At 41.6% G+C, this 12,118-nt stretch overlaps 1 protein-coding gene across 1 annotated transcript in view; it reads right to left on the bottom strand.

Annotated features, from left to right (window-relative positions):
- Positions 1-2,355: 2,355 nt before the first annotated feature.
- Grem1 (gremlin 1, DAN family BMP antagonist) overlaps positions 2,356-12,118 on the bottom strand; it is an 11,853-nt gene continuing 2,090 nt past the window's right edge. The window contains exon 2 of the mRNA XM_055599023.1: positions 2,356-6,220. Within this exon, the coding sequence (XP_055454998.1) occupies positions 5,665-6,219 (555 nt within the window). The 5' untranslated portion in view covers position 6,220 and the 3' untranslated portion in view covers positions 2,356-5,664. The remainder of the gene's footprint in view (positions 6,221-12,118) is intronic.

Raw genomic sequence — 12,118 nt, 5'->3', positions numbered from 1 at the left:
CTTTACTTCGCAGAAAAAATTCAATTGTTTATTTAGTCTTTTTTTTTTTTTTTTTTTTGCTTATGATAGCTATATACAGACTTTCAGTTCTAGTTCTACTTACAGCAGTTTTTGTGATTTGAGTATGTAAAGGTGTGTGGATACTTCTGTAAACAATATGGACTCCTGGCTAAAATGTGTCTCAGTTGTTTAGATGATGAGGGTTCTAAAGAGGACAAGAGTTTGTTAACTCCTGTTCTGCTCTGAACATAGCTTAGGAGAGAGGGAAAGACTTGCTTGGGTTTTTATGGTATTTAGAGACTGAAGGGTCCCCACGAGGCAGGGGCTTTCATGCTGTGATCATTCCATTACTGCTACATTAGGGAGCCCGGCTTTCTAGTCAGCTTGCCCAAACATGAACTAGAGGGAAAAGAGGAAAGAGTGAGACTCAAGAGTATGTCACCAGAGCATTTAATCCACAGTTAGGTTGGCTATAATCAAAACTTGGCTCATGAAGGTTTCTAGTGGTTTACTATGTATTGCAATTGGACTTCCTTAAGTTGTTAGTCTACTTTCAGTAAAATTTATTCAAGACAAATGAGTATAACTGGACTTTCCTGTTTGCTATATTTTTTATATACTATGTTTTTATACAGTTGTTCATAGCATTTTTTATAATATACTTTAAAAACACAAGGTCTTATAAGGTCAAGAATGATTTTTGCTGTTTCATATTTGGGTTTTTTTTTGCTTGTTTGGTTGCGTTTTTGTTTGTACGTTTATTTGAAACAGGGTCTTACTGTGTAGGTCTGCTTGGTGCAACTCACTGTATAGCCTTTGCGGGCCTTGAACTCACAAAGATCCACCTGTTTCTGCCTCCTCAGTGCTAGAATTAAGAGTTGTCATATTTGAGTTTACTTTCTTCCTTCTCTCCATTCCATTCCTTGCCTATGTCTCCTTTCTCTCTCATGTTTTATTTTCTAACTGGTCAAATCTGCTTTTGAGGCCTTCTAATGAGTTTTTATTTCAGCTACTACTAGTTTTCCAATCTTACAATTTCCATTTGGCTATTTTTTTCATAATCTATCTCTCTATCTATCTCTCTATCTATCTGTCTGTCTGTCTATCTGTCTGTCTCTTGACATTTTCAGGTTCCCAATCTGTGTCATTTTTTTCTCTACTTCTTTAGAATGCGTTTATCTGCTGAATAATCTGACAAGGATTTATAAACCCAGTAGCAAAAGGGACAGAGGCAGTAAGATAGCTTGAACTCAGAAATTAGTTCCTTTACCGAGTCTCCCTTATGCCTTGCTTTTTCGTGAGGACGAGCTTGTTTAGAACCTGTGGAGGTCTTCTGTGTTGAGCTCCACTCACAGCTTTCAAGCTGTATTCGTATTCTGCCTTCTGAGTGCGGCTTTCCTGAGGACCCTGTCTGTTCCAACCCACCCTCACATCTATAAAAGGGGAAAGGAGGGGCAAATAAGCTTCAACTGTGTTTCTGAACGTGAGCTTCTATACATGCAACCTTGGCATGGCCTCAATCAGTAATCAGTAGTTGGAGAGGTTTTCTACGGAAAATTCTTACAATTTTTAAGGACCGAGTTGTTACGGTAATGAGTTCAGGACTTCCTCTTAGAGAGGGTAACAGCGCCTTCTCCACTGCGCTGCCTGGAGGCCCGTGGAACAATAACACAAATTAAACTTAGCGAAGTGTGTAACGTAGCACATATGGCTACTGGCATTTGGCCACTGTTGTCAGCTTTCCAATGCCATAGAGCAGTGTATGTCCAGGTTGGATGAACTCTTAGGAACTTACATGGCCTCAGAGAACGAACTCTCCAAATATTACTATGGAATGATGTCTAGCATATTTCACACTATCCCATCCCACTCTTACCCCCCCCCACACCAAATTGTCTCCTTCAAGACAGCTTATAGTATTGCTGATCACTCTCCTCACTCCAACTCATTCTTCTATTAAACTTAAATCTTTCTTAACCCTTTGTGAAAAGGCTACCTTCTTGTCTGTTCTGCATAACCGCGTCTCTGTCATACTGCAGGAGCTCTTCCTTCTGGCTGTTCTTGGGGAGACTGCTGGTGACCCCATTACAGATCAGTGTCTGTTGTGCTTATCTGCCTGGGTCTGGGGTGTCTGGGGTGAAATCAAAGAGGATGAGAAAGGTCTGGATGTAAAGAGTGGATTCCTCTCAAAAAGAGAGAATGAGATCTTGGTGCTTTGTTTCTTCGCCCCTTTTCTGGGTCAAGTAAACTCCTGGGTCCCACCCCACCCCCTGCTGAGAGGCCACCACCAGTTAAAATTCAAACACACACACAAAAAGAAGAGGTTTAATTTACTGATCTTTTTTTTTTTTGGCAAAGGTTATATAGAATGTTATTAGGGTGAAAATAAAATTCTAGTTACAGATCATAAAACTTTAAGCCAAATTAGCTTTTATGAGACCAGTAAATCCTGTCTCACCCTCATCCATAGCAAGGTAGTTCCATCATAGCCTATATAATCGTTCATTGTTTTAAAATTATTAAAGCAGATTAAATACACAATGTAGATGATATTAAATATCTTGAGAAATGACAAATCAATAGAATTTCTTTCACTCTTTCAGGCTTCTTGTTTAGGAATGTTCTGTTCGTATATCTTTGTGAACTAGCCATCATCATCTGCTATTTGCTTGTATACACATATTATACATCTCCCAAAATAACACTTAAAGTCTTCCCTAATATTGCTTCAGAAGTGTCGACTTTCAAGGAACATTCAGTTTTAAAAAATAAAAGCTCATGCTTGACTCAGTAACAAATGAGACTGTGTTTCCCTCTGACCTGACAAAAGCCTCTAACAACATAAAATAGACACGTTCTTCTTTACCCAACACAGAGGCCGTCGTATAGAATAGAGAAAGAAAACATGATTGAAATCACAGTAACCGACAGACTTGAATTCATAATTACATTAAATACCCATAACTTTTTTTTTTTTTTGCTTATTCACATTCCACACGGTGGAAATTATCTTTTCCTTCAGATTTTTCACTTACAACTTTGAAGATTACAGTTGCAAAGAAGCACGCAGACTTAACGAGGTGTGTGGCATTCCCTTTTCAGTGCCAAGCACTAAGCGAACACCATAAAATTCGTATTTGGTGTCTGGCATTATTTTAATCGGTAAGATCAAGATCACAACTCTCTTACCACAGAACACTTCTACTGCAGTGTTGGAGAAAATGAGCATGATTACATCACTGGCGAGTCCAAAATAGACAACCGACAGGGCATCTTCAATAAATGATGGAAGACATGTATTTCTGATGGTCTTGGTCTAGCCACAGCAAGGGAGGCAGACACCCCACATCTTTGGCCAGTGATGTGCTTTTTAGGGTACTTTATGCTGCTGATCGTTCTCAAGAAGTTAATTTTGAGGCAATCTTCTTGATGTGACCTAAATCCAACTTACATAGCGACGGTGGTACAAGCTCCTGGAGGGTGGATGAGGCTGCCAACTTGTCACCCGTTAACAGTACTACATGTCTGTGGCAGAATTAAAACAAGACACTCGGCATTTCTTAGCACCGAGTGTCATTTTTCCTCTCTGATGTGGTTTTATATTTTCAGCTTCTTCCTCTTTTATTTTTCACCCTTCACTACCCTCAAAACTCTGCCTTTGCATCTGTGGGCCTAATCAAATCCATCCTGTGCCTTATTGGTGATGGATGTGGAAGACAAACAGATTCAGGCAAGGGGCACACGTTAAAAACGAAACACACAGACCGTGCTTGCACAAATTCATCTAGTGTGGAATCATCAGTAGTGGCTTTCAAACTTTCAAAATTAGACCTGCTGTTTTGGGAATTCGGGATAGCTTTTGCCTTACAGCATGGTTCCTATTTAGATGTCATGTGAGACTGGGCTAGACCAAAATAAAATAATTTCTTTACTTCCAATGGTTTTTGTTTGTTTGTTTGGTTGGTTGGTTTGGTTTGGTTTTTTTTGACTGTGGCTGCTTTGATGGGCGGGGGATGCCTGCCTTCCAAATGGCACAGAACTTGACTACCGACTCTGAGAGGAAAACACAAAACTGGTATCTGGGGGCATTTATAGCTAGAATCTCAGTCTTAAGAACTGCTTAGCCAATCCAAATTGTATCAAGGCCTACCCACCTTTTCCTTCAGCCCCTACGTAAATGCTGAGGAGGCATTTGGGGAGCCCAGGTGTATAGGGATGACAACATCCATGGCAGGCCTGTTGATTACAATGGCACACAGATCCACTGGGAGCAGGTGGCCCGCTAATATACCCGAGGGTTCTGGTTTCCTGATGGAACTTTCTTATAGACCCTGTGAGAGCAAACAAAGGAAGAGGAAATCACAGCCCTTACCTCTCCTCTAGGCACTGTCTAGATAGATGCAATCCCTTTCTCTCTCTCTCTCTCTCTCTCTCTCTCTCTCTCTCTCTCTCCTATCCTCCCTCCCTCCCTTTCTCTCTCCCCCTCTCATTCCTAACAAGTGCCAAACAGAAAAGCCCCCATGCATATCTAATTCGAATGGTGTGGGTAACTCTCTAATCTTAGACGGTTCCTTATTGGCAGGTGTCAGCAAAGGCAGGATTTTTATCACAAGGTTCTGCATCTCCAAAGCATTTTACAGGAATGATGGAAAAGCAACATTTATGCAGCAAAACTAAGCTTAGGGATTTGTGTGTGTGTGTCTGTGTGTCTGTGTGTGTTTTGTTTTTTGTTTTTGTTTTTAATCCCAGTGAACAAGGCTCTCAGTTGTCCTGCTGAGAAGCAAAGTAGGAGGCCATATTTTGTTGTTGTTTTTCATTTACTTCGTTCTTAAAACAGGAGTGATCAATATTTCATTCTTAACTTTGGGTTACAGTTAGTGTTATTAGGTCACAGAGGCACAGAGAATTGGATATTTTGGCTGATTATATTTCTCCTCTGTGCATCTAGGTCATTTTAAATATCAGGAAAACCTTTTCACTGAAGCAAGGCTCGCACTGGTTTTGGAAAATAACTTTCAAACTCTGGACATCTTGCTGCTGAATTTCACTGGCCCAGAGTGGTCCTCAGCCTCAGTGCTCCTTGAGTCAATCCTGTCCTGTTTGTCCTCCATCACATGTCTCCTCACATTCTGGAGGTTTTTCACAAGATGGAAAACACACCACACGGTCAAGTGAATTAATTTAGGAACATGGGCTAAGACTGAGCTATCAGGGAGAGCAAAGAAAGGAATGGGTTGTGGGAGGAGGAAAGGACAAGCACAGAACAGTCCCAAGTCTAATGCAGCCCTCTGAATTACCTCTTCCGTTAGGATTCACTCTCAGGTGAAATCCTGGTGCCCGGGAGGACACATGGAACACAATGGCAAAGCCAACCTCAGCCCTGCCCCTGTAGCTGTTTGGGTCCAGTGCTGTGGGCATTTCCGACCATCTGAAGCAGAGTAACAGGAAGCGCCTTTTAGCAGAGGCTGTTTCCGCTGGTGTTCGGAAACATCCACAGGCACCCACGCACACTCATGCGCATACACTATGCGTAAGCAGCCTCCTGGCAGGAAGCAACTGCTGGTTCTCCTGGCCTCTAGGTTTAAGCCAAGTAGGAATCGGGTGGTTTAGGTGTGGCTCTCGGCATGGCTATGACAGGCTGGATGTGCCCCCCCCCCCCCCGACTTAATCCAAGTCGATGGATATGCAACGGCACTGCTTCACACGTGTGACCCTTTTCTTCTTGGTGGGTGGCTGTAGCTCAGGACAGTTGAGCGTGACCATCATGGTGGTGAACTTCTTGGGCTTGCAGAAGGAGCAAGACTGGAAGGAGCCTTCCTCCTTCCTGATGTGCCTGGGGATGTAGAAGGAGTTGCACTGGCCGTAGCAGAAGCGGTTGATGATAGTACGGCTGTTGCAGCCTTCCTCGTGGATGGTCTGCTTCAGGGGCTGAGTTTTGCACCAATCTCGCTTCAGGTACTTGCGCTCCGTCACGTGCAGAGCCTCTTGGCTGGACTCCAACACCTCCTCGCCTGGCACGGCAGTGCCCCGCCCCTGACCCCGCCCCCGGGTCCTGGAGCCAGGCTGTGGTGGAGACTGGGTCTGCTCAGAGTCATTATGCTGAGCCTTGTCTGGAGGCGGGATGGCTCCTTGGGACCCTTTCTTTTTCCCTTCAGCAGCCGGCAGTAGGGTCCCCAAGAGGAGAAGCAAAGCTCCCACGGTGTAAGCGGTGCGGTTCATTCTAAACAAGGGGCACAGAGAGGAGACACAGACAGTGAGAACGTTTTTTTAATAAACATTAATAATTGCACCTCACATCTTATCTCGTACTCACTACACACTTCAGCTGCACTGACTTCTTACAGTACCGGTAGCTATTAAATACTGTTATTCCCATGACTCTCTCAGCCATCGAACTGAGTAATTCGACACAGGTCAAACAGTGAATTCGCCAAGCTTTAAACTCAGTCAGGACCTGTCTCGTCATCCCACCAGCTTCGACGAGAATTCCTTACTGGCTCCTGACACAACTTCATGTGATTTTTTTTTTTTAATGCTCACTTAACTGTATTTATTCTTGAATTTGACAACAGGAGACTTTTCCCTGTTCCGGCATTGGAAAGAGACCAGCAAGCCTGTAATAGAAGAGGAAGGATTTCGGACAGGAGACCAAGAATAGAGATGCCTGGTATCATTTCCGTGCCATGATCTCAATCTCTCTCTCTCTCTCTCTCTCTCTCTCTCTCTCTCTCTCTCTCTCTGTGTGTGTGTGTGTGTGTGTATGCCATGTGTGTGCCTGAGGGGGGCAAAAGAGAGTGGCAGAATCTCTGGAGTTGGAGTTATAGTTGTTAGCAACCCATTGTGGGTGCTGGCAACTGAACTCAGCTCTTCTGGAAGAACAGAAAGTGTTCTTAAGTTCTGAGTTGTCTCTCCAAGACCCACTTTTCTGCTTTTTTTTTAAGTGGTAAAATGTGTCAGTGACCTAATGCGCCTATATGTATGTGTAGAATATTTGTCTGATTAATTGACCAGGTAGGCCTTTCATTCCTTTGACTTTAATTTAAGTTGGTATACAAAATGGGTTTCATTATGAATTTTCAAGCATATCTGTCACTGTGACTTCTTTATGCTGAGCTCCCCACACTGTTTTCCTGTGTCCTTTCCTTCCCTGGAATAGTCCTTCTGTTTTCGTGTCACATGTGTATTTTGTATGTGGAAAGTTACTTCAAAAATATGTAAAAATGAATAAATGAATAAATAAGGGTAGAAAACAGGCACAATAGGGTAAGTACATAAATATTTGCATTCATAAATATCATAAGCATTGATGACAGTGAATTGTGAGCAAGTCTGGACCTTGATATGAATCCTATATGACAAGGACATATAACAGTTATTAAAAAATAAATAAATAAGGGAAGCAAAACTTGGAGCTGGGGTGGGGGAAGAAACATACAGGGAGAGGCAGGAAAATGAATGAGATGAACAAAGAAAATCAGAGAAAAGAGGACTCTTTCAGAGGCAAGGTTGTTCAGAAAAGACAGGGCAGACAGGAGGAGACAGAAGAGAGACAGCAGGCTGTCAAGATTATCCCTGGACAGTCATCTGGGGAACTTTTAATGTACAGTCCCTGACTCAGTCAGTCAGCCTTCTCACCCAGCTCAAGGCCTGTAGCACTTGTTGGCATGGGCACACTGGGAGTTACTGAAACTCCGAAGGGTTTTCTTTTCAATGAGAACGGTTTCAAATTCATAGCCTCTCTTCCAGGCATGGCAGTGCCCTGAGGTTTTCTCTGACCCATGCTTGTGGTTTGTTGTACAAGCACACAGCTATAACGCACCCATTTTCTCTCTGCTGAATAGCAGTATTGCATGTCACAACCATTAAATGTATGTTAATATAATCTTATTTAATAGAACCTTCATCTCCAAGGAACCAGGTAAGTTCACATCATTATCTAGACCAACTGTCTTTAAGAGATTAATGCAGGATAAGATGTATCTTCTTTAAGGGGCAACTGTTGCAAGTGAGGACCATTCAACCCTAAGGCTGGTGTCAAATCAAGATAATTAAATGTTGCATTAAAATTAGTCTGAAATGTCATCATTTCCCAACATTAACTTAATACTTTGGAACAGGTTCAAGTTTGGAGCTGATAATGTGACATTTAACTCCTGTTCCAACTGTAGGTTCCCTGGCTTTTTTCAGCTTATGTGACATCTCCCTTCTTTAAACAGAGCCACGTTGAGCACCACCACAACAACAAAATTAATTGCTTTATTTTGTCTTAGAAAACATCACTTATGATAGTCCAGTTATAAAATAGTACAGGTTTTTTTGTTTTGTTTTGTTTTTTCAGAGCCCAGGGTAACTTGAGCCATGACCATTCTGTCTCCCAGGAACTATGTTGTCAATCAGAGACATTTTCACAAGTTTCTGATGGCTCCATTTAAGGGCCAGAATCTAAAATAAAAGGTGAAGAGCTAACAATAAAGCTGCTAATTCCAAGAAATATTAAGACAGATGACCCTAGACCTAGGTTGAGAATCTTCCTCCATATCTACTAAAAAATAACCTCCAAGACAATTCACTCTTTTCAGGTTCAGCACGTCAGTGTCCATACCACAGAGGCTGATGGTGGATGTGTGTTGACTGCATGTGACAGTTTATGACATACCTATCCACAAAGCTGTGATTTATTTTTCCAGACCAGCTCAGGACTCCTTATTCTTTGAACTTTTCTTTCCGGGCTTATTTACATCCATTATTGCACAGATATTTATCCTGAGAGTTGATGAGGGTGAATCCATCATCTGACCCTTCATTCCTGACACAGAGGAGGCGTTGCTGAACATTTGCTAAGTGATTGGTTATTATATCACATACATTTGATACAGTTTCTGTCCTTTGCACCTGAAAATAACATCCCTGGTGTCAAGGGGCCAGCTGCCTGCAGTGTGTTTGCCTTCTGACCCTCAGAAGTGTAGATTTCAAGCCTAGACCGCTTCATAATACTTGTCTTTCTTTTTCTAGGAAAGCTCCAAGTGCTCTCAAGTTCTTATTTGGTCTTATGCAGGACACTGAGTTTTATTTTTAACCTAGTGATAAAGCAATATATTCACAATTAGTTGACTATGGTTTGGGTTTTAATTTGGGAAAACTTTCTGTTCCTATGCAAGAGTGTGTACCTCATAATCCAAGAGTCTACATCTGGCTGGCTTTTCACTAAAGAAAAAAAAAAACAGAACAAAACAAAACAAAAAACAAGAAAAGAAAAAAGAAAACTAAGATTTGTTAAAGTCTTGTGTAAAGAAAAAGTCTTTTTTTTTTTTTACTTTATCATTTTAAAATGCTTAATCTTTAAAAGGCTTTCAGGTTCTTAGACTTTGGCGTGTTTTAGAGAAAAGAAAAAAAAAACAAAAACAAAAACACAACCCTCCAAGAACATCAAAGAACAGAAACTGCAGCTGCTCTGGCTTGAGTAGAATGCCCAGGGTGCTTCTGATGGCTGACTTGACAAAGAATACGGGGTTGGGGGGTGGCACAGGCAAGGCTGAGGCCAACTCTGCCAATCACCGTGTCCACTCATCAAGCCCACTACCAGTAAGTGTGGGTTACTCCATCAAGGAATTAGAGGGTGTTCCACTTGGAATTGCACCTATGTTTTCACCAAGTGCTTAATGATTACTGTGTATGACTGGTATGCAGCAAATAAAGAGGATGGCATTTCCTTGAGGACAATTCCTTCCACATCAACCCCTAGCAGTGTGCTACATGACTCAAAACTAACTGAAATACTGGTCCAGATTTAGCTCCTCATGACTCCCCACCCGTGTCCAATCATTAGCTCCGTTGTAATTTCCATTTTGAAAGTATCTTAGTCACGCCATTGCATTCAGATGTATCCCCTGAACTCATGATATGCAGCATCTCCCCCGGTTCTCCTGTACAGATGGTATCATTCTTCATTCCGAACCGCACCTCAACATCTCCTTAGTGCATTTCTGCTGTAAGTGATGCGCTAATATTTCGAGGTGAGCTTCCTCTGGAACTTTTCTCTGCCAGCAAGCTTTACTTAACCTTCAACTCTTTTTCCTTTAACCTCTTCCAAAGGACAGACCCTCAAAACTGGTCTTTACCACCTCCTGCTTGTCCCCAGTTCCCTTGGTGTTCAAGATTAAACACCTACAAGCAAGGAAAGCCATAGCAATCACCTCTGCCCTGGTAAATTGTCGGAAAATTCATACAAGCACTAAGAATAGTCTTTGGAGTCTGGAGATTTGGAAATCCAAAAAGTATGTATGACTTGTTTCCAATATTCTTGATGTATTTACAAAATCTGGGGCCAGCTCCTTTCAACACACCTCTCATTGAGTCTCTCACATTCGCCAAGCAACCTGTTCATTCAGTGAATTAAATGGAGTTTTGGGTAAGGATTACAGTGAACTCCAGATGTCAGTACCTGAACCAGCTCATTGTTCCTGCTGAATGACCTTTAGAAAGACAGGCAACAAGAATGACATCAGCTCATTCTCCTGGCAGAAAACACAATGGAATTTGCTGCAAATGCTTTATAGACAGGCCAGATTTTAAAAGAATCCATTTCTCTTTTTTCCCTTGAGCCTTAATCTTTAGGAAGAATGAAAGTTACTTTTAGTTAGGTCTTTGATTGTAAATTTTAGAATCAGCCTTTAGTAATTAGCTAGGGAATTCCTTAAAAAAGAATGAAGGTTGATTTATTTCTCAGACAAGTTATACCAAGGAGATAAGAAAAATTAATGATTGGCACACATCATAAATTTTATTCCCTGCATGTTGCAAGTCTCTTGAGAATAATCTGCCCATTTGGGTTAAGTCAGGCTGGAACCCAACAGCACATGAGGTAGGGAAGGGACACCTGGTGGTTAAATATCTTCATAGTTCCCCGGAAGATTTTATTTTTTAAGTGACGTGAATAATTGTATACAATTATTTATGACAACAGGAAGTGAATTAGAAAGTATAAATAGCCAGTGCTCACCAGTCAGCACTACTGAGTGACAGCAAAGGTATATGTTGGATTTTGTAATGGTAAAACATAAGTGGGATTCAGGATTAAATTCAGAATCACCCTCTGGTCTCTGGTGCCCCAACACAACCACTAGTAATAAAAGGTACCACTTATTTTTTATCCCTTACTATGTCAGGCATTATGCTAAGTACTATCCAAGCTGTGTCACAATAAAATATGAGGTATATAATAATGTCTTTCTGTTACTAGTCAGGAATTCATCCGAGGTCACATAGCTTATAAAGTGGATAGCCAGGGTTTGAGACCGGCTCTGTCTAACTCTAACATGTCCTTAGTCACCAGGCCACTGACACCTAGCACAGTGCATTTAACAAGGAACATGTGGCTTTGTTTTTTTTTTTTAATGCAGTAAATTTTGACAGATATTGTAAATATAATAATTATCTATGTTGCATCTTCATGTTTGCATGCGAAGGGAAAAAGTTCTCCTGTCACAAGAGTTCCTGTTGTACTTTGCATTTCTAAGAACATACGTTAAAACTAAAGACAGTTCTCTGCAGATGTAAGACACGGGCTGGTTGCCTGGTCGGTGCCTTTCAGTTAGGTATGCAGTCACCAATCCTAACTGCCTCCCTCTTCTTCCCTTTACGTAAAAGGCTGAAGTTTCCCTGTGTATCTTTGGCTTTGCGTTCTGGAACATACTCCAAAGCTTTGCGGCCAACAAGCATTTCTTGGGGAGAAGTCTAGGGCTGTGAGGATCTTTGTTTGGTTGATTGGTTTTGGTTTTTCTGTATTCTGTCACTTTGGATACTGGACCATTAAGACTGAGGTCACCAACGTCTTAAGTTTAGAAAGACGAGAGGTGGACATTGATTGAGAGATGTGAAGACTTAACATGTTTCTGTTCCTCCCTGTGCAAGCGCTGGTGTGAAAACCACATTAGCCAACCTGGATTTCCTACAAATTGTGGGTTACCAAAACATTTCACTCAAAGTGAACTTTAAAGAAAATAGGAAAGCTGTGAAATTAGAAAGTTTACAAAAGACTCTAATTCCTACAATGACCTGGGGGTTAAACACACACACACACACACACACACACACACACACACACACACACACACACACA

Source organism: Psammomys obesus, unplaced genomic scaffold (assembly GCF_907164565.1).
Source record: "Psammomys obesus unplaced genomic scaffold, mPsaObe1.curated_primary_1811, whole genome shotgun sequence".
NCBI lineage: Eukaryota > Metazoa > Chordata > Mammalia > Rodentia > Muridae > Psammomys > Psammomys obesus.
The sequence above is the reverse complement of the archived record's forward strand: the minus strand, read 5'-3'. Positions and strand labels throughout refer to the sequence as shown.